We start from the raw sequence: 22,364 nt of genomic DNA, 5'->3' as shown, positions 1-22,364 counted from the left end.
CATACATGGTTGTCTCCTCCACATGGAGGACGCCGACGTGCAGGGTGAAGGGGTGAGTGCAGTACCTGACGGTCCCCTCCCTCATCTGCTCTCCGGTTACTCCTAACACGGAGAGAGGTCATGTGAGCTTCTGCAAGGGCAACCCTAATTGGCAGCTCCGCTATCAACCAATGCTAGAACCGAGGTTCCTCGATCCTCGGTTTCAATGCTCACCGGAACGGTAAGTTGTCGGCGGGTGGAGAATACAGCCGGTGGATCACCTACCGAAAGCGTCTCCTCCATTAGGCGAGGGCGCACAGGACAGGTTCGGATCAGGTGTCCTGCCTCTCCACAGTAGAGGCATAGACCCCTCTGGGTCCGCCTCCGATGCTCTGCAGCAGTGAGGGGCATTCGTCCCAGCTGCATTGGTTCAGGTGTCTCTGGAGCGGAAGCCGGCGGGACGCGACGAGCCTCACTCTGGAGCCGGCGGTGATGGCGATCCCTCACCGTGTTGTCCAGCCGCACCGCCAGGTGGACGAACTCGTCGAAGGTCATAGCATCCCCTCGTGAAGCGAGCTCATCCTGTAGGTCTTGTTTAAGATCGCGGCGGAAGATCGTGAGGTAGGTGTCGTCCGTCCACTGGAGTCCCGCAACGATGGTGCGAAAGATTTCAGGGAGAAATCCGCCACGAAGCGGTTCCCATGCCGACAGTCCAGGAGGCGGTCTCCAGGACAGCGCCCGACAGCCGGATGGTCGAACACCTCGACCAGAGCGCGGTGGAAGTCCTGGGTTGACTCAATGACCGGGCTGTTGTTGGACCATAACGCCGTCGCCCACTCTCGAGTGCGGCCGGTGAGGACCGAGACGACGAACCGCACCTCCGCCGCCTGGGTGGTGAACATCTCTGGGTGTTCTTCGACATAGATGCCGCATTGCATTAAGAAGCCGCGGCATTGGTCGGGATTCCCATCGTAGCGTTTGGGAACCAGGATCGGAGCGGACGTCATCAGGCGAGATGGGGATGCCGGAAGCGGGGTTCGGGCCGCCTGTGCTGCCAGGAGTTGCTCGACAGCTGACAGGCAATCCTCTAAACCCTGATGGCTTGCTGGATCCATATTATGAAGGCGAAGTATTCTGTCACGATAGTTGGAACAGAGAGACCGGGATCCAGGCGTGCAAGCTGTCAAGCACTTTATTTGGATAAACCAAACAGAGGCACCGAAAGGGACAGGCAAGAAGCAAGGTCGAACTACAAGCAAGGAGGTCGTAAGCCAGGGAGTCAGTCCTACAGGGAAACACGAGACGAGATCACACGGGGGTTCGGGAACGAGACGAGCCGGAGCAGGCAGGGTTGACGGGTCAGGAGCGGGGACAGGTCTGGAACGGGAGAGAGAGGTAAGGAGAGGACACGAGGCAAACAGGCAGGGTTAGGTTTCAGGGAGAGACGATCGACAAGAAAGTGCTCGGTAAGGCTTCTAAACATAAGCGCAATACTTCACAATGGGTAAGTGTCTTCTGGCTGGTTTTATCCCTAGACTCATCACGCGTTACGAGCCGCAGACGGTGGTATCGGCCTGCGTGGGAGTAACAGACATACCCTCTATCCCGTTAACAGTATCTGTTGGCTTTACCTTTTTCCTGTGGCAGTGAAAAACATTTTCCTCCTAGCTTGATCTGAGTTCCGACACAAAACAACTAGTGGTGAGTCTCAACGTATATTCTGAAGGGGTAATTCGACCATTAGGATTAAAGCCGGCCCCCTCGGCCGATCGAATAATCATCATGAGGCAGAGAGTTGCAGCCTGTTGTCCATCACAATCCTAGTGGGGGCTCTTCTCCTCTCAGCGGTCTCCTAACCACATCCCTGCATGAACAGTGGGAGGGAATTTCCTCAGCAATTCAAGATCTCAATGACACACTGCTGAGCTGTAATTCTGATTCACGTTTTTTTCACAGTGCTGTCTACCAAACACTTGAAAGTTTCCATTTTCTCAGACTGGGGCAGCTCATCAAATTTTTTGTCTCGATTTCTGGAAGTTGTCTATAAGATTTAGGGGGTGGTGGGGCAAAACTTGGCACTCTGACCTCCTAAATTTCCTTCTTCAATCCCAAATCAAGAAATACAGTTGTAGATACAGCTTTGCCTGAGCTGGGACCACAGTGAGCAGAATTGAATCAGGCCCAAAAACTGCACAGATATACTGAAAGATCAAACAGAAAGAAAACAATAATGTCCAATGCACTATGTGCTGTGGACCCTAAAAATACCTTTTAAGTCGTTCACAGGTTTCTCAGCCAAGATTGTACCTTGGCGCAACACAGGATCCCACAAAATGACAGCAAGCTCTCTGCTGTCCCAAAAAATATATCGCAAGTACAGATTAAATTTACCACTTGAGAAAAGCACCACTTTAGCAGCGTGTCTATATGACGATTTATGAAAGCTCATGAAGCGTCATGAACAGTCCGAAAATTAAATTCCTGCAAATTAAAAATAACCTAAAAGGCAGCCACCAAGCATCTTTGGAAACCTGCACAGTCAGGCCAACACAGCGAACTTGTCCAGCTCGTTAGATTAACAAGATGGCTGTGCATTATTCTTTTAGCCATCCTGGTCACGGCATGTTCCCTCGATACCGTTGCTATCAACACTACAAACAGTGCAAACAGAACTGCAGGAACTTTGAGGTTTTCTGTGCACACAGCAGGATTGTTACATTTCATTTCCATTGTTTGGTTACTTGGAATAATCCCATGGTATAAGGATGTGGAAATTCGCGAGTTCAGAAGAATTCAAAATTTAAATGGAAATTCAAGCATCATTGCACATAGATTTTTTTTTTCACATGTGCACAATTTTATGATGTTATGACCAGAGATTGAGAGAATTGGTACAGAAACATGTATTCATGATATCAAAGTTAAAATCCACATTCATTTCATGTAATAGCAACACAAATGGGGACTTTTTTCACATTCAACCCGACCCCGGATTAAGCGGGAGATGATGGATGGATGGATGAACTGTTATTACAAGACATTACTACATATTTTAATCTTTAAGGCTCATTTTTGCTCCCTGTATGTCAATAAATATGTCCATTTCAAACAATGTAACCACCACTGACCACATACTGTACAAACATGCATCCATGCAATTATAGTTATTTAATATTTTGTACCAAATCGCACTCGATACTCAAAAGGTTCCGGAATTTAAAAAATTTCTTCTGTCTTGCATATTGTCTCACTTGAACGATTGCCTACACTGCCTGCACGACTGCCAGTGGTACTGCTCCAGTTTGTCCAAATGCATACTGACGAAGCAGTTATGTCAATCCGTGGTTAAAACCGTGCTGCTCCAAACCCCCTCCCTGATGCCATTAAATTCTGTGGAGGCAAATGTGAAATAAGATGAAGACCTTCAGCTGTTCTAGAGCAGGGGTGTCAAACTTCAGTCCTGGGGGGCCAGAGCCCTGCACATTTGTACAAACATTTCAGACATTTGTACAAACTATTATATGAAGATATGAGGATTTATAAAGAAAAAATTATCAAGAAAAAGCATGCAGGTACAGTTTGTCTCACGCAACATCATCTGGGCATATTTAGTTTTGAAAGAGGACATTGCATGTGGCGACATGTGAAGGGAGCGAGTATTTCGAGATCAAAATTATTATTTTTCCAGTGATAATTTGTGGCTTATCAGTCATTTTAGGCTGCAAAGGGCAATCCTGATGTAGTTAGGTACTGAATTGGCCTCGACTCTTAAACTACCTACATTACACCATCATGCTGGTCCTGTCCATCTCCAAGTACTGACAACACCTAGATTTTTGATGACATGATCATACCAACGTCAACTGGCTATCAGATGAGGGATATACCAGTCCACACTGAGTTCCAGCATTCCTCAAGTAGTGACTGGTATTCACAAACCGTCAAGGTGTGGTTGTACAGGCAAACATTAAAATGCAATGTGTAGCAATATCCATCTTTCCTAATGTGAGGCACTTTGCCATCACAGAAACCAGATTCTTCATCAGAAAGCAGAACCTTCTGTTGCATTCCCGCAGCAGGAATTCGGACTGATCTGCAGGTCCTCAGATGTACTTCCTGAACCTTTTTTTAGTCTCTGCTACTAGAGTAGGTTCCTTTCATGCGAACATGAACTAGTGCATGGAACTTATGGTGATAATCTTTGCTGATAAGTTTAACATAAACACCAATGCACACGTGCTATTTCGGACCTCCTCTGCTGGTCCCAGGAGGATGGGCTCCCCCTTTAAGTCTGGTTCCTCCCAAGATTTTTTCCTAATGGGGAATTTTTCTTTGCCACTGCCACCTCTGGCTTGCTGTCTGGGGGGCACTTCGAGATAGATGGCTTTTTGTTGAATAGATACACAGACAGAGACATGTGTATGCCAGGGTTTTTGTGTATATATACGTTTTCCTTTGACTAATACGTACATTCACTACTCACAGGAGACACCGCAGGGAGATCCAGCAGAAATTTTCAACGTGGTAACCAATATAATTTTCAACGGTAATAATACTAGCTATGTTTGTTTCATTCTAAGGCAAGAAGAATAATTATGATAAACCACATTTTAAAATCAAAAAACTGAAGATTTACAAACCTCTCCACTCAAGGGCACTGCGGTGCAGACGAGTGAACCATGCTAACTAAGGGCAGGTCCTACACCGTGGTTGGGTGACTGGCGGCCCGATCGTTGTGCATAATATAAAAAGTTTTACAAAGAAACGAAATAACATTTTGGAATAAATGCTAGCCGGTTACGCTGCCTGACCACTAGGAGGAGCTGGAAACAGTTACGGGAGAAATGTAAGACACCGGGATTTTGCCGAATATCCGGTTTTAACGATTTCAGAGTGGATAATAGATTCTTTCTGAAACCGACTGCTATTGCATAATTACTGATAGTCATGGGCGAAATTCCTCTTTTTGGGACACAGTTCATTTGATCCAAGTCACCTAAAGATTCGCTGATTTACAAAACATACGTTTAATAATTTTGCTGAATTGCTACCATGATACCACCCAAGGCTATGCCTAACCAAGAGATTTTAAAACGCGTATAATACAATGCACAACAGAAAACGGAAAGGAACGCTGAGACATGGAAATAATCAGCACTTAATGGTGTGACGTTCACGTACGAATCATTCGGGGGGGGAGGGGAGGAGTCCCCTACAAAAACCGCAAACTCTTGTTCACCTGCCTGCAAAGATTCGTTCTTTTTGTTCTTCTGCTTGTCTTGAGAAATACGGCGTGAATGTTGCGTCCCCCTTCAACTATGGCCAATGAGAGTCATGAGACATGTAAGGAAGTGCTGTAAGCGAGCAAATGATTGGCTGGAAACTAAACCTGAAACTAAACGTATACGCCTACTATGACCGATAGTCTGTAATTTAGTTATGGAAATTCCTAATGCCGTTAGTGAGCCGGATCATTTGGCTCTGCTCAGAAATAAGAACCGGTTTTGTTTGCACGTATATCATTTAAATTTAACGTTTATTTATACATTTATAATTTATTTTGAATTGGTTCAACTATGTAAGTTGCTAGCGGCGGCTTTTGAGAGATGCACCGAGAACGAGAGTGGAGGAGTGAACGAGTCAGTGAACTAGACTCAGATAAGCTACTGAAGTAGAGATAGCCGTACCTCGGTCGTGACTGAAGTACGCCATCTACTGGTGTGACATATAGACAACATGTGCAGTGACTTCCCGAATGCTGCAACAAAATTTTATAGATGGAACATTTTCACGATTTAAAATTATTATAACCAAGGTTTGTTAGCGTTTGGACTAGTTAGCTATGTGATGAGGTTTGCATTTTTAACAAACACGACTAACTAAGGTACAATGTTGAAAGACGAGAAGTTATTTTTCTTAGACGTCATACGACTTATTTTTCTTACATGATTTATTCGTGGTATTCTGGTACGTTGGTAAAGATATTGCCCCCCCCCCCCCCCCAGTCCAGACAAATCCAGTTTTTAGGGCCCTTGTTACTCCGGGGCCCTTGGAATCGTCCTAACTTACATCCCCCTCTACTACGGTGCCCCTTGTGGTTTTTAACTTACTCCTTAGCACTCTTTAGCCTAAATAATAGGCATTTTTTGACATATCGAAACACGAGTGTTTCAGATATATTTCATACAGGCAAAGTGCCAAAAAGAGTAATTTCACACATCCTTAATCGGCTCTGATGCATCAATTAATCAAGCACTAAAATAGTCGCACATACTTTAATAAAGATGGATTGAGTGGACAGAGCTCTGTTTACATATGTGATGTAATCCTGTTTACAGTGAACATACCTGTTTCGAGCAGGTATGAGTTTACGGACTGGTTGCTGTGACAACCAATTCAACAAGGGTTCAGAAGATTCAGGATGTTCTCAGATATTCAACAATTAAATCCGGATAACTTGCTAGTCCCCCCCTGCAGATAATTCATGTCAGGGAAGACACTTTGAACTAGGACAGGATTTATAAACTACCATATGGATTAAAGGGATCTGGATTTCACTTAAGCATTGAGTTCTTGCTGTATGCAGATTGGGGTTAATGTGAAACAGCCAGGGTTGCCAACATTCACACATCCGGTGTGGCACTCACGCTTTCAGATTGTCACGATCACGCTAGAAATCTTACGGAAAATCGATATTAATCCATTATAAACCTAAAATTAAGTATATCAAAAGCGTTCCAGTAGACTGCAAACCCTACAGACTATTTACGATGTAATAAAACTGTTACATAAGTATTTATGTGTGCCATGTAGTCAGATGACTAAAGTTGGCAACCTTGGAAACAGTTAGAAGATTCTTTCAATCAACGAAACAAACCAGTCAAAGCACAAGAACTGATCTGTTTTTGCCAGGCACGGGAGCTTTTCAGTTTTAAAGCAGTTTGTTAAACATGAAGTAGGTCAAAGTGTCTTCCTTGACATGGATTATCTGGTTACTCTAAAATAACTATGTAGACTACATTTTTAAATACCACGTCCGTGGTAAAAGAAAAAAAAACATTTTGATCATAATGTTCGCCACAGTTTGCAAGTGCTGATTAATACGGCACAGCCCCGCGTTCAGGCAGCAACCCTATAATCGCCATTTAAAATTTGTTAGAGGAGGATACGCAGACGGAAACGTCACAACGTGCGACGGAAGTTGTCTTTGTTTACAGAAGGGATTCGGAATGATGACGCAGTAGCGCTTCCGGTTTGCGGTGGAGTAAGCGTTGGTTCCGTGTAGCCCCGTGTGTCACCCGGTTGGTCAGCTTCATGTCAGAAACTTAGTTACCACGTTTATCAAGAACGGTGAACTCACCCCAACGTCGCCCTCAGTTTTTTTTTGGTTCAGTATGTCATTTCTCGTAGACTCTGTGATCATGGTCACCTCTCAGGTATCTGTCAGTGCGTGTTCATGGACATTACTATTTTTACTACTATTATTATTATTACTATTATTATCATTTACATTACCATTAGTTGTAGTAGTAGCAGCGGCAGTGACGACTCATGTTAATGTTCCCCTTTGAGCTTCGTTGTGGGTGTCTGGTCTGAAATGTGAGGGATGTCATGAGTCCAACATGCAGCATTTATACTCTGCAGGTGCTGTTCTTTGGCTTCGGGTGGCTTTTCTTCATGCGACAATTGTTCAAAGATTATGAGGTAAAGGAATTTTGTCCAGGAGTTTACAGTAATGTTTGAAAGTCTTCAGTATGTTCAACTGTAAATCTTTTTTTATATAAAAAAAGTTCAAATTATTTTAATTGATTTCATTCATTGATAAAATATCGATCGCTAAGTCATGGGATTGGGGAATGTTATTTCAGTCTTGGGAGATCCTGAACCTATGAGTACATCTTGACGGTGCTTTCATCCTGTAGGTACGACACTATATTGTGCAGGTCGTCTTCTCTGTGACCTTTGCGTTCTCCTGCACAATGTTTGAGCTTCTCATCTTTGAGATACTCGGCGCCTTAAGCAGCACGTGAGTGACTCCGTATGTGCTCCTTTTCATTTGACTTTCTCACAAATTGTTAATGTAGCGTTCCATCGAAGACTCAGACTTTGCTCCAAATTGAACTTCCTGCAGACCCAATACTTCTCATGTGTACCAAAAAGATTTAATGAATGAATCAAAATGCTATTTCATTTAATGCTGTGTAACTAATGATATTTGTTCTTCAGCTCTAGGTATTTTCACTGGAAGCTAAACTTGTACGTCATTTTGTTGGTATTAATCTTCGTGGTCCCATTTTACATTGGATACTTTGTGGTTAGCAACATACGGCTTCGTAAGTCTCTCTTTCTGCGCTACATATCCTGTTCGTTCACTTTTGAATAAATTGCTATAAATGTATAATGAATCGCTGTACTGTAAATGTAAACAGTGATTGTTTTGGGGATACTTCTTCTAACGATATGGGCAGTGCAGAAATGGAAATGGATACTGCTGCTTTCTGAACTGTTTTTTGGTGCCTCTTATCTCTAGTACAGAGGCAGAAGCTACTTTTCGCCTGCGTGGTCTGGTTCACTTTCATGTATTTCTTCTGGAAGCTGGGTGACCCCTTTCCCATCCTCAGTCCCAAACACGGTAACATTCCTGTCACATCGTGCCTCAAAATTATGCTTTTTTTTCCTGTTGTGGAATGTAGACGTTAACCTTTTAAAACCTCATAGGCTTAACCTACAGATAGTCACCTTCTTTTGTCAATGAGATTTCCTCTGTATGAATTACGTATTGGAATTCAAATTGAGAGTTTTGTAGCTCTTGTTGTTTTAGGGGGTTTAAACATTTTCTTATGCTTGTGAGGTTGAATGCAGGGCTTTTGTTCTCCTTCAGGGATTCTGTCCATTGAGCAGCTGATCAGCCGTGTGGGTGTAATCGGTGTGACCCTGATGGCATTACTGTCCGGCTTTGGCGCAGTGAACTGCCCTTACACCTACATGTCCTACTTCCTCCGGTGTGTTTTCATTGCTCATTCTGTCCCATTCACTATCCATTTGAGACCAGTATTAATGTTCTTGCAATTTTGCCATCATTCTTTTAGGGTTGTGTTGTCATACTCAACACCATGGTAACGGTGATACTGCTGCTTGAAGATGTTGATGAATTTTATTTGCTCATAGTTTATGCATGCATGGTGAATGCTCTCACTCACGGTGGAGAGACGTGTTCCTCTTGCATAGGAATGTGACCGACAGTGACATCCTGGCCCTGGAGAGGAGGCTACTGCAGACAATGGACATGATCGTCAGTAAGAAGAAGAGGTGAGCTCGTCTTCCTGCAGCCTTGCTTGAGTCAAAGTATACGTCAAAAGAGTCATGTTCGCACATGCATGCGGCATCAGCCAAATGAGCGGGGAAGTGACATCACGTGAACACAAGCTTCAGCCATTCTCTCCTGAGGATCACATAGCAAACATTTGCGAGGAGAATGGTTCATTTTGTGCTGCGGAGAGGTCAGCCTTGAGGAGCAAGCCAAGAAATTTATTTCTCAAAAGAGTGAAAATGGGAACATGGCCCCTTTAAGGAAAATAAGTGATGATCAGTGCTGAGCAGCAAATTGAAGACACACTTGTAACCCACAGAGATGCGGTAAAGTTTCCGTACACTCCCCTAACCCCTCCCCCTCACATGTGAGGCTAGTTGGTCTGTGCCGAAGTAGCTAATCCAGTTAACTAAGGCCTGAAACGTTTGGGGAACATTCAGAACTTCTCATTATGTCTGCAGTTATTCTGTTAATATGGCTGCCTGCTTTCTGCTTTTAATTGATCTGTCCGAATTCATAATCAGATCAGATCAAAGTTAAACTGTATGTTGTGCATCTGTGAAATGTTTGCGTACTGCTGTCAGCCAACACATGTAATACTTAAATGGAACAGCAGGTGGCATTGTATTCAAACTCCTGAAATTTTAATCAAATGATTAAAGGCCTTTTAAGTAAACCGTTTAAGTTTAACTCACCCCAGACATTCATAAGTATCCAGATTTCTTGGAAGCAGACCAGAATGCTAATATTACTAATTATAAAGGCTGGTTCATACTTCTCTACACGCATTCTAGCGGACGTGTCTGTTGGAACATAAATGACGCATTTGACGTCATTGTGCGCCTCAGCGGACAAAAGTCTGCTGGACTCCAAATGTGTCCGTGCAGTGCTGTGCGTGCAGTTCTGGCCACTGCACATGATCAATTCGGTTGCGTCCAATTTAAATAGCAGCTTTTGACAAGCATCGGGGTGGTTTGCAAACCCTTTAGACTATTTACAAGGCAGTAAAACTGTCAGATGCGTGTGTACGTGTGTTGAGACTTGAGACTTGTATCAAGTTGAAAATCTCATGCCAGCCAGCTGAGCAAATTTGGCAACCCTCCTGAGCTGGCTCATTGAATCTGTAAAACATTGAGAAAGGGACAGAAACCCCACTGATGTGCTGCGTGTGCAGGGAATGTCAGAATAATAATTTATATTATCATTAGGAAAATTCAACACGTTAAATTCAACATGTTGTGCACATGTGCAAAGTGCGCGGCTTGAACGGAGAAGTATGAACGTTACGCAGGGTGGATACGTGGGTGTTGTGCTTCTGTGGGGAAGTTAATATTGGTATTTCTAATAGATATGATAAGTGATGTGCAATGATTGTTGTGCTGTAGAATCGCTATGACCAGGAGGCAGATGTACCAGCGGGGAGAGGACCAGAGCAAGCAGACTGGCATCTGGGGAATGATCCGAAGTGTCACATCCCCTCCGCCCAACAGTGAGAGTATCCTTCCCATATATCAGGCTGTCCGCTCAGACCGTTTATGTCAGGAACCAGCATTCAAGGCCTGCAGCTGGTGGGTCCGTCTGTAAAGGGCTGCATAAATGGTCACGGAGACAGAGGAGACTGTGTACACCCCACAGAACTTTCTCTCCTCTGCTCGTGGTTATGGTGCCTCGACGGCTCTGCTTCAGATCTGTCGCTGATCCAGCAGGAAGTGGACGCCTTGGAGGAGCTCAGTCGGCAGCTTTTCCTGGAGACTGTGGATCTGCAGGCCACAAAGGTAGCCATGGATGGGGTGTGACAGACCGAACTAAAGAGGCTTGCCAAGTAAAATAAAAACAAGAATTTTAAACAGGTGATCAAACATGTGAGCTGGCATAACCTATGAGCTCTTAGACCTCAACAGGAACCTCATCTACACAGTTCTTAAGAGGAAACCCAACATGCCACTTTGCTGAACATCTACACGGTTATGTTATAGCAGTTATTATCATTTAATCCCTTGCTGTACTCTCTCGCCCAGAGAAATTACAGTTTAACTGCTCTCTCCCTTTATATTTAGCTAGATGGCCTTTCAGTCACCCTTGGTCCAAGAGCAGTATCTCAGTAGTACACTCACAAGTCCAGCTCCCACTTAGCATTTTCTGGATCATTTTATCAGCTGAGCCTCGAGATAAGAGCTTCTGTTAATTGTTAACAGATGTGATGTGTGGTGTCAGAACTGTACTTCTTGCATGTGGAATGATCCATGCAGGTTATTGAATTACTAACTATTTTTTAGTCTGGGAAAGATAAGTCGGGCGAGTTGTTATAAGCAGCCTTTACTCTGCCACGCCATTTTCAGGGATTAGCTATACATTGAGGATGAGTAAAGATTTATACACAGAATATTCCCTTCGAGTTGTACACTTATCTCCTTGATCTTTTGTGATCTTTGAACTTCGATTTCCTACCACTCAAGTAAAGGTGATGTCTGTCTCCTCTTAACCCAGGAAAGGATCGAATATTCCAAAACATTTCAAGGAAAGTACTTCAATGTCTTGGGATACTTTTTCTCCATTTACTGCGTATGGAAAATCTTTATGGTAAGAATTTCCCGTAGCACCCAACTCTGAAAGGATTAGTGTCCTACTCAGGGTGTCACCTGCTGGACTGTAAGATTTCGTGATCAGTGATGTATCTGTCATCTCCTCTTATTGTTATTTACTTTGCACTCCACAATTAGGGCACAAATGAATGGGCCCGCTGTCAGCGGAGATCCGTAATCTGCAGCACTGTTTGTCCCTCCAGGCCACCATCAACATCGTCTTTGATCGTGTAGGCAAGACTGATCCTGTGACACGGGGAATTGAGATCACGGTCAACTACCTGGGTATTCAGTTTGATGTGAGTTCACTGCTGGGGAGGGACAACACTTTCTTCTCTCAAATTGATATTTTATCAGGAGCGGGGATTTTAGTTTTCATTCTGACAAGGTCGTTATTAATTATTTGTTCCTACTGCTCCCTCTGTCAGGTCAAATTTTGGTCTCAGCACATATCCTTCATTCTTGTGGGCATCATCATCGTGACGTCGATCAGGGGCCTACTGATAACGCTTACCAAGGTGGGTGGAGCAAGCATTACAGACATTCATCTCTATCAAAATCTATCTTACTTGTGAGAAACAGCCTTCGTGTTGTGGCATGTTGTGCATAAACCCCTCTTTCCATTCATGGCCTGTGTTTTACGAAAATCCTCTTGCGTCCACAGTTTTTCTATGCCATTTCCAGCAGCAAGTCTTCCAATGTCATAGTCCTGGTTCTGGCTCAGATCATGGTGAGTTCTTGGGGAATGTGATCCGGATGTGAGCACGGTGACCCCAAAATCTCAAACAACACATTAAAAAAACAAACAAACAAAAAATTACGGAAACATATTTCGTCAATATTTTCTTGAGATCTTGTGTCTCTTTCTCTCTCTCTGCCCTACTTATGCAGTGCTGTCCCATCTATCTGTCTGTCTCTCTGCTCTGCTTATGCAGTGCTGTCCCGTCTATCTGTCTGTCTCTCTGCTCTGCTTATGCAGTGCTGTCCCGTCTATCTGTCTGTCTCTCTCTGCTCTGCTTATGCAGTGCTGTCCCGTCTATCTGTCTGTCTCTCTGCTCTGCTTATGCAGTGCTGTCCCGTCTATCTGTCTGTCTCTCTGCTCTGCTTATGCAGTGCTGTCCCGTCTATCTGTCTGTCTCTCTCTGCTCTGCTTATGCAGTGCTGTCCCGTCTATCTGTCTGTCTCTCTGCTCTGCTTATGCAGTGCTGTCCCGTCTATCTGTCTGTCTCTCTACTCTGCTTATGCAGTGCTGTCCCGTCTATCTGTCTGTCTCTCTCTGCTCTGCTTATGCAGTGCTGTCCCGTCTATCCGTCTGTCTCTCTCTGCTCTGCTTATGCAGTGCTGTCCCGTCTATCCGTCTGTCTCTCTCTGCTCTGCTTATGCAGTGCTGTCCCGTCTATCCGTCTGTCTCTCTCTGCTCTGCTTATGCAGTGCTATTCCCTGTCTCTCTCTGCCCAGCTCATGCAGTGCTGCCCCCTCTCTCTGCCTGCTTATGCAATGCTGTCCTCTGTCTATCTCTGCTTGCTCATGCAGTGGTCTCCCCTGTCTATCTTTGCCTACTTATGCAGTGCTGTCCCCTGTCTATCTCTGCCTGCTCATGCAGTGCTGTCCCCTGTCTTTCTCTCTCTGGCCCACTCATGCAGTGCTGTCACCTCTCTGTCTCTGTTTTTCTCTCTGCCCTGCTCACACCGTACTCTCCCTTGTCTCTCTCTCTGGCAGGGCATGTACTTTGTCTCCTCAGTCCTGCTGATGCGTATGAGCATGCCCCTGGAGTACCGCACCATAGTGACCGAGGTTCTGGGCGAGCTGCAGTTTAACTTCTACCACCGCTGGTTTGACGTCATCTTCCTCGTCAGCGCTCTTTCCAGCATCCTCTTCCTCTACCTGGCGCACAAACAGGCCCCAGAGAAGCACATGACCCTATGATCACATAGGAGAGACTCAAACCTTTTGTTCATTCACTGTCAGAGAGTGTGTGTGTGAGTGTGTGTGTGAATGTGAATGTGAGGGTGAGAGAGAGTGAAGCCTTTGTGAGGCATTTCTGATGCCGACATGTGAAAAGTTGCATGATGATGTAATTTTTTAAGTTAATAAAAAGTCAGTTGGACGAATTTCAATCTGTATGTATTGCAGTTCAGAAAGAAACGGGTGGAAGTAAAATCTCAATCTTGGCCAGCAATGTCACTATGAAGCACCTTTCCCCACATTTCCCACTGTGTTCTCCCATGCATAGCACAGAACTCTTTATTAATTTATATCTAACTGCCACTGCTAATAGTCCCTGCTCAGTCAGGGCTTTCTGCCTGGGAGGTCGCTCATTGCTCTAAGATGTAATTTGTGAAGTGTTACTATTTCACAAAAAGAACGAGCCCATAACCAGAAATATTTTGGGGGGGGGGGGGCAGCATCCCTGCTAAGACGATGAGGGGGATGGAACAAACGTCTTTGGGGGGGAGGTTCCGCTCTGTAATTCTACAACACGCCTGATGACAATGATTATTCTTCATCATCCTTAAAATCTTTAGTTCTGCCCTTTAGGTGTGAGTGCCATTGGACCAGGAGGCGGCTCTGAAAATTTGTATTGGGTCACAGACATGCTTTTCCAGAAAGACACTGTGAGTCAAGCTCACACCACTGGCCATGATGCTAACTTGTATTCCAAGGTCATGAAGAGCAGGTTTGCTGGTTTTTCCTGAGAAGGTTTTTAATTTCCTCGTGACATGATGAATGACAGATTATTCTCCAATATTTTTCAGCAATAAACAGGAAATGCAAAATGTGCAGAAACGCACATTATACACACGGTGACAAGCTGAATACTTAATTTATATTTAATTTCAAGTCATTTACTCATGAGAAAATTTATAACCAAACAATAGCAAGAAAGTACATAATTATTAACCCTTAAGATAAATGTAAATATATTTAGGACTGAAGCTAGCCTGCATCATACAGGGTAATAAGTTAGCTTGATTAAATCAAGACAAACCCCAACAGAAGAACAGTGTTTACAAGCAGAGGTGGAAATCTTGTCCTATAGTACAGTTTCCCCCAATACGGTCCTCACGGACCTGCAGACAGTCCATGTTTTTGCTCCCACCCAACTCCCAGTAAGCAGCAAAAATAGGACAGTCTGGAGGGAGCAAAAACTTGGACCGTCTGTGGGTCCCAGAGGCCCGGGTAGGGAGACACTGCTTTAGTACATTAAGCCCTCAGATACACAAAATGCTCATCAATCAGGGTGAGAGCAGGAGTGACACTAATAGACTGCAAGCGGCCAGTAGGACTAATCTTCTCAGAGTCTTTCATCTTCATCTGATGATGAAGAAGAAGAGGATGATGATGGTGTCTATAAAAAGAAATAAAAGCAAAAGGGAAGTAAACTTGATGATTTTCGCACACATGCCCAGGACGGAAGCCTATCTACTTGGGTTTCTCCTGGAGGAACGTCACCAGCCCCGAGGCTCTTACCCTGTCGCGGGTTTTCGGCTCGCCCGGTGGGGTAGCTTCTGCTGTAGCCTCCTCCTCCTTCTCCTCTGCCTTCTCCTTCTCATTCTTCTCTTCATCCCTCCTCTGTGGGTCCTGGGACTTGCTGGTATGAATCTGTGTGGCTGTGTCTGCAGGTTCAGGCTGAGGTGTGGGTGTCTGGCCCAGAAGCTGGGGGGTGATGGGAATCTTCTCCGCCTTGAAGTAGTCGTAGGCCTTCTTTTCGGCCACCAGCAGGGTAAGGCGGTCACCGCTGGCTCTAATCAAGGCCACAGCCTCCTCATGGGTGCTGTCTTCTACATTCACGCCATTGACCTCTACGACAATGTCATCGTTCTTCAGACCCGCCCGGTCGGCGACCCCACCCGTCACCACCTGGGAGACGTACAATCTGTCAAACTCACACGTGGTGACAGAAATGCAGGTCTTCGCTACTGATTTGATGACCAGACTGAGGTGGGTAGATTGTGAGAAATATGGTGATGTACATATTAGTGAGGTGAAGACCAAGCTTAGCTTGAGTAGCTTTACTGTACCTGGATATTAAATCAATGAAAATCCATCCATCCATCCATTCACCCATCCAACTGTTTTTCTTGATCAAAGTTCTAGCATTGAATTAAATGCCATTCTATGACTTCCCACAGCTGATTTGACTCTGACCAGAGATATTTCGAGTCCCAGGTGAGTTTGATTGTGTCTGATCACTAAAGTGTGACTCCTTGCTCTACCTCTTGAATGTATTGGCCTGGTACTCCTTGTATGCCATTAAGGTGGAAACCAAAGCCGCTGGAAGTCTTCTCCATTCGACAGAGCTTCGGCTTGAGCTGCTGTGCAGGAGGCGTGTCCTTGCCCAGAACTGGAGCCGGCTCCTCCGCACCGAGTGCAGTGATTGGCTCCACCCCCTTCATTTCTTTCCAATAAAGAAAAGGAGACACACCTCCCTGTGGAATGACTTAGTGTCAGTGACTAATCAAGGTCTGGTTGATCGTGATAACCCCCACCTCCCGAGACTGGAAAAGAAATCAACCAGTGGGCAAACCCCCCACCCCAGGTTGTGAGTGTAGGTCTAGAGTCCCTGGTAATGTTATTTTGGGGGTCATGGTCTGAAACGTTTGGGAACCGATATTCTGCACAACAGACAAATGGTTGGTTTTTTTTTTTTTTTGGGGGGGGGGGGGGGGGGTTAAATATTGCCAGAGCAGAAATGTGATTCGTTTCTGTTACAGAATGAGATTTAATGTTTGACTTGCTTGTTTCGCAAAAAATAGCTTCATTGGAGAAAACACCACTTCATTCTTGAAGGAGTTTCTCACCATTTTGTACATTTTATCTGTTTCCTCATCAACCACCAGCAGGGAGCATTTCAGTCCACACCCCTGGATTCGATCCACGACCTCGTCATGGTCCAAGTGGTTGACCTCCTCCCCACTGACCGCCACTAGACGGTCCATGTTTTTCAGCCCTGCCTTCTCAGCTGGACTCCCTTGTTCAATGTCATTAATGAAATGGCCTAGAAGACAGACGTTGAAATGTTTTACACAGGGGAGCAGACAGGGGCGTTTACAGGGGCGGAACCACAAGGCCACTGGCCCAAGCTAAAAGTTGATTGGCCCTAGAGGGCCCCCTTCCCTCCCACTCACCGATTGATCATTGGCTGGTGATAAGATTGACCCCTCTGTGTGAATTATGTTCCCTCTTAAGGCCCGCTTAAAAAACACCCCAGAATCTCCCCTGGCACCAGATGACTGGGGGTAAAATAGTCGATGTAATGATATTTGGGTAGGGTCTCAACTGTGGCAAAATTCAGCGGTTAAATTGAATTCTTTTGGCCTTCCTGTGTTCAAAAGCCACTTTTGTTATTTTTATGTTAAAGGTGAGGAATGGTGCCGGCATTCATGCTGCTCTGTATCCATGTTCTCCCTCTGTGTGGATGTTCTCCGTCTTTCCAAGCACACCTTTCGTTTTGGGGTCTTCCCTCAGGTAGAAACCATATCCGTCAGGACCCTTGGTCATGTCAGCGATGCGTGGCGCATGTGGGAGGTGCCTCGTGGTGGCGTCCTCAGCCCGCGGCTTGAGCTTTCTGTTCCTGTAGTATTTGTCTGACTGCTCGTCCACAAGCAAGAACATGATCCGATCACCTGCGGCCTTGATCTGGAGGAGAAGGGGTTGGGCAGAGAGAGTGGCTTGACCACAATCAACCGGCCTTAGCACTCATTGGGATCAGGTTTCATTATGGCTTAACGCTCAGTAAGACTCATATCATGAATGTATATGAAACAGCACCACTATCCAACCACCTTCCATATCCAGAATTTAACCCAAGATGAGTGCAAACACTACAACTAAATCCTTACATTCATCTCTATTTGTGTGTCATTTGTATTTATGCGTGATATTGACTTATAGATTAGTACTGCTTTAACCTTCTCCGCGATCTCCTCATGGGTGCAACCATCCACGTTTTCCCCGTTGACCTCTTGAAGGTGGTCGCTGACCTTGACCCCAGCCCTGTCCGCGACCCCAGAGGCAGTCACAGCCGTCATGTACACACCCTCCATGCCTGGAAGGGGACAGATAGTATAAATTGCAGGAGAAGTATAAGGAGGCAATTCAATAGCCAATAGAGAAGCTGTCGGTATTCTGTCAAAAAAAATACTCAGAGGTATCTTATTTAATCCATCTATCTGTTTTCAAGAGACAATACATGGACAGTTTGATTAATTTCATCCTTCAGTTTTAATGTTCTTGAAATGTGCAGTTAATTTAAGCTCATTTGGATGAATATGAATACAGAATAGATTTGCTTCTCCACTACAGTATAATTAATGTGCTTATCTTAGGTAAATAGCTATCTGAGATTAAACAGGCCATATTGGTTTGATGAATGTCACCAGTCAGAAGATAACTGCCATCTCACCTTTTGTGGACTTGATAGAAAATCCATATCCATTCTTGTCTTTAACCAGGAAACAGAGTTTGGGTTTTGGTGCTGAACCGGTCACGCCATTCATAACGGGCTCTGCCTGGGCCGTACTGGACTGAGAGCTGGGTTGAGGATCGGACAGGTCAACACCAGTCTCCTTGGCCTGCTTGTAGGAGGCTTCATCCAGAACATGAAAGGTGACGGACATCCTGCTGTTCTTCACCAGATCGACCACCTGGGCCACAAGATTCCGCAGCCGGTTCAGGTAGGGCATGTACTCAGGGCGACTCCTTTGGTTTCATTTGACTAATGTGACCAGAGTCTGTGCCACATTTCTGTTAGTTATTAGTTATTGTAACAGCTATTATCATTGTTGGGTAATCAAAGCAGCTACCTGGTGGTGTTCCAGCGTGTCCACGAAGGTCCCATTGACCCTCAGCAAGCGGTCCCCATCCTTCAGGCCCGAGAGCTCAGCCGGGCTGCCCATCTCCAGGTTGCGGATCAGGTGACCGTCCTCGCCCTGCTCCACCCGCAGGTAGAAGCCGAAACTCTGGCCCTCCCGCTTGTTCAGGCTGATGACCCTCACTTTCAAAGCTTCCATCTCTCTGCCGCTATAACGTCATGCAGCATTAATGCTTAGAGACTCACCCATTGCCGTCAGCCAAAGCACCCTCAATATGGCCACCACGGTAGTTTTGTTTTTGCTACAAAAAATCTGAGGCATGTAAAAATGTGGAGCTTTCTAAGTATGTTGTTTAAAGGGTTTTTGAAATGTAGAGTCTAACATCTCAGTCAACAAAAATTTAATTTCGTTTTTTGAATGTTGTCTTTCTCCGTCCCTAACATAGATGCCAATATCTATATCGCTGGGAGGGTGAACGAAAGCAGGTTAAATTCTTAACCATTTTCATAGCTGAACATGTCACTTAAGGGAACTACAACAGACTGTGAACTAACAACCCTGATCCTTCTCCATTATCCATCACCTGCGGCTCTTTGCAAAGCCTTATAAAGGCATTATGAAGGTCCCCTAGTGTAAAATGTTATAGCTGACTCAGCCTTGCCTGCCTAAAACACACATTTCAGTTACCCTCTCAGTGGCTGCATAAACGTCAACGATATGCGGTCATCCTGCTTTGCTGTCAAATGGGAAGGTTTCTGAAGCCAGCTGGTTCTCCTAGGCCAGCATGATTCAATTAGTCAATGATAATTTACAAAGTGTTCGCCCATCTGAAAGGCCACCGCAACACCATGCATGTCAACATGACTTCACCAGCTGACCACCTTGGCACAACGTCCATCAAAGCACACGTAGGCCATGCCGAGCTCAGCAGCATTTAATGCTACCACTGGTCACATCGTAATCTATCTCCAGCAAACCGGAGAAATGTTCTCGACCTTTGGTAAAGTACCAATGACTCCACCAGGAAAGGTGTGCGAGTTAGTGTTATCTTTATTATTTTATAGACACCTGTTTGATACTGATATTATGAGCAAATGTTTGTAAAACATCCGTTTTTGCATTACCTGATGAAATGGTCTGTTGAACAAACATAGAGTAATTGAAAACATGAAAACAGAAATATGAAAACTGCAGCTTTAAAGCCTGAATCATTTGCACGTTGTCTCCTTAGCTTTGACCTCAGCAGATTTTAGAAATATTATCTAGATGGAGAAACACCTTCACCGTTATCTTTAATGTAAGACAAAGTCTGAAATGGCCAGCATCAGGGTAACAGATGTGGCAGTCCCCTGAAGTAAGCTACCAGGAAAATGCTGATGTCTGACTCTGTAAACGTAATGTTAATTGTTAACTGCAATGGAGAACTGAGTTATGACAAGCCTGTCACTGCTTTCGTCTTTAAAAAAACACTATTAAGATTTGCATGTGCTCCAAGGAGGCTGAATCTACTTGTGTCTAGTAAGACATTCACCCAAAATTCAGTACACTGATGCCTTTTTAAAGTTCATTCAGATATTTTAAAATCCTGAGCATCTGCAGTTGTGATACATATACATATAAACAATAATCTGCATCGCACAGTATGAACAATGCTCATGGAACAAATTCGCTTGCCATTGATTGCTTGCTATTGAAGGGACTGAAAGGAATAGTCATTTGTTCACATCCTGTACCTCCCCTCAGATCTGCATGAACAGTTATTTTTGCTGTTGTCACCGCTGTGAAAAACAACCCAACAACAATGAGATAAAAGAAGAATGATATTGTCACATGTGATTGTTAGTGGTTTTAGGTATTTCTCTGCTAAAGTTACAGTAGAAGAGCAAGCACAGACTCACCTGCTGCCTCACGGTCACAGTCCGAAGAGGATCCACACCTGCCCGTCTCACCTGTTATCCGTCTCCCTGCAGGACTTTGACTGACCAAAGGTTGACGTGTAGGCTGAGTTATTTAACTGAGCTGCCGTGGGCATCATCTCAAGATATTGTGGAGAAGTTAATAGCTTAGCTAATCGGTGGAAGGACAGCAAAGGCTGCTGGGATATTATGAAGTTCATAAAAGTTCATAAAGTTAATTGACTTTGATAATGCAATGTAAAATATGTCATAATACCTCAGCATGGTGACAGAAAATTTTTTCAATATATCTCAGTGTAGAACATCAGTACCTTATTTCAACAGTATAAATAAACAAAAAACTTGTGCACAAACAAATGTCAATGATTTGTCTGAAGAGGCACAGTAATCAGAACTCTGTCATGTGCAGTACTGTGCAAGTCTTAGGCAGTGAAAGAGAATGTCGACAGCTATTTATCTGGGCATTAAGTGTATATTTGCTCAGAAAAAAAAAACAATTAAAGATTAGAACTGTGACCGGAGGCAGAATAACCAGGCGAGGATCCAGAAATGCGCACAGCAAGATGGTTTAATGCGATCGCTGAACGCGACACAATTAATGGATATTCCGTAAAGGATGGTCGTAAGCCGTTAGCTGGGGTCGAAAGCCGGAAGGTCAGTCCTACACGATCACACAGGACACGACCACACGGGGAAAGGGGAACTGGAGAAGCCGAGATCAGCAGGTAAGACGGGTCAGGTACGGGAGCGAGTCTGGGGAGAGGGAGAGGAAGAGGACAAGGTAAGGTAAGGCAAGCACAAGAGGAATACAGAACAGGTAAGGAATAGCGGGACCACGAGAGACAAGTAATTGCTCGGTAAAGCTCATTGGAATAGCACAATACTTCGCAGGGAGCTGTCTGTGTTCCCTGCTTATCTAGGAGTCTCGTTAATGAGACATACGGAACACCTGGGGAACCCTGCCTACTCGGGCGGAGCTGATGAGGAGTGGGCGGCGGGTTCCGCCTGAGAGGGCGTGACAAGAACATATGCAAATAAAGAGTAACACAACAAAAACTAACAAGAATTGCTTTGGTTCTCTAAAAGGTTACCTTGATGGATGACTAGATGAACGCCTCAGTTCCCAAACCTCTCGTCAGGGACACGCCAACCATTTCATATCTTTATTAAGATTTACCACCAGCTCAATGAATTAATTAACATAATGAGTTAAATAACTTCATGAGGTATTGATTAGCCAAACAACGTGAGGAATTTGTCGAATTAAAAAATGCATGGATAGTTCCTGCAAATATTGGGGTGAATTTAGGGGAACTTTTTAAGTAGCTTAGCTGGCACACTTTGCCAGACACCATCATGTAGATCATTTAAACATCGTTTGTCGGGCTGCCTTAGACTTTTGCTCGGCACTGTGGAGTCATTCTAGAGTCTGCACCCTGCAGCTGATGGTCATCGGGGCAGCTGAAGGAGGCTAGAGGTGTAAGCAGGGCTGGAAATTAAGCTCGGCCACTCGCCGGAGGTGAGTTACTGAGGCGAAGGGTTAGTACCAAAAAACTGAATAGTAGCCCGGAGGCTGGGGGGGAAATAACATGCCGGGCTATGGACTAACCCAGCTGGCCAGTAGCAAAAATTCTCCAATTCCATCTCTGGGGGTCAGTAACAGAAACAAGGGTGGGTAAGTAAAAACAACAGCAGAGCACTGACTCTGGGGGGAGAGATGGAGTGACAGGCACAGTCACTCACTCCTGTTCTTATGCTGATT

At 44.8% G+C, this 22,364-nt stretch overlaps 2 protein-coding genes across 3 annotated transcripts; one reads left to right on the top strand and one right to left on the bottom strand.

Annotated features, from left to right (window-relative positions):
* Positions 1-7,217: 7,217 nt before the first annotated feature.
* On the top strand, positions 7,218-13,982 carry si:ch73-390b10.2 (Golgi pH regulator). Of its 2 annotated transcripts, XM_049001284.1 has the most exons (14): positions 7,218-7,415; positions 7,624-7,683; positions 7,902-8,005; positions 8,206-8,312; positions 8,510-8,611; positions 8,861-8,981; positions 9,208-9,288; positions 10,675-10,784; positions 10,976-11,064; positions 11,777-11,869; positions 12,075-12,170; positions 12,300-12,389; positions 12,536-12,601; positions 13,591-13,982. In XM_049001284.1, the coding sequence occupies exons 1-14, from the start codon at positions 7,374-7,376 to the stop codon at positions 13,795-13,797; spliced, it is 1,368 nt and encodes a 455-aa protein (XP_048857241.1). In that variant the 5' UTR covers positions 7,218-7,373; the 3' UTR covers positions 13,798-13,982. The 2 variants fall into 2 exon arrangements, with proteins under 2 accessions (XP_048857241.1, XP_048857250.1); XM_049001293.1 differs by lacking the exons at positions 7,218-7,415; positions 7,624-7,683; positions 7,902-8,005 and having other exon boundaries at positions 8,515-8,611.
* A 575-nt stretch (positions 13,983-14,557) lies between these two features.
* Positions 14,558-20,716, bottom strand: pdzk1 (PDZ domain containing 1). The gene is made up of 9 exons (XM_048971341.1): positions 20,585-20,716; positions 18,678-18,894; positions 18,278-18,518; positions 17,784-17,920; positions 17,316-17,511; positions 16,674-16,870; positions 16,089-16,301; positions 15,343-15,732; positions 14,558-15,220 (listed from the first exon to the last, which is right to left on the bottom strand). The coding sequence occupies exons 2-9, from the start codon at positions 18,882-18,884 to the stop codon at positions 15,167-15,169; spliced, it is 1,635 nt and encodes a 544-aa protein (XP_048827298.1). The 5' UTR covers positions 18,885-18,894; positions 20,585-20,716; the 3' UTR covers positions 14,558-15,166.
* Between the last annotated feature and the right edge of the window lie 1,648 nt (positions 20,717-22,364).

Source organism: Brienomyrus brachyistius, chromosome 1, assembly GCF_023856365.1.
Source record: "Brienomyrus brachyistius isolate T26 chromosome 1, BBRACH_0.4, whole genome shotgun sequence".
Classification (NCBI taxonomy): domain Eukaryota; kingdom Metazoa; phylum Chordata; class Actinopteri; order Osteoglossiformes; family Mormyridae; genus Brienomyrus; species Brienomyrus brachyistius.
Note: the sequence above shows the minus strand (reverse complement) of the source record. Positions and strands in the feature narration are given on the sequence as shown.

What these genes read in the sequence shown, in the direction of transcription:
- si:ch73-390b10.2 (XM_049001284.1), top strand. Translation starts at nt 7,374, where the DNA reads ATGTCATTTCTCGTAGACTCTGTGATCATGGTCACCTCTCAG. An exon ending in TGATCATGGTCACCTCTCAG is followed by an intron (nt 7,416 to 7,623) that starts GTATCTGTCAGT and finishes TATACTCTGCAG; the next exon opens with GTGCTGTTCTTTGGCTTCGG. An exon ending in CTCGGCGCCTTAAGCAGCAC is followed by an intron (nt 8,006 to 8,205) that starts GTGAGTGACTCC and finishes TTTGTTCTTCAG; the next exon opens with CTCTAGGTATTTTCACTGGA.
- pdzk1 (XM_048971341.1), bottom strand. Translation starts at nt 18,884, where the DNA reads ATGGAAGCTTTGAAAGTGAGGGTCATCAGCCTGAACAAGCGGGAGGGC. An exon ending in TTCTATCAAGTCCACAAAAG is followed by an intron (nt 17,921 to 18,277) that starts GTGAGATGGCAG and finishes GTCCCCTTCCAG; the next exon opens with GCATGGAGGGTGTGTACATG. An exon ending in CAGATAAAATGTACAAAATG is followed by an intron (nt 16,302 to 16,673) that starts GTGAGAAACTCC and finishes GTCATTCCACAG; the next exon opens with GGAGGTGTGTCTCCTTTTCT.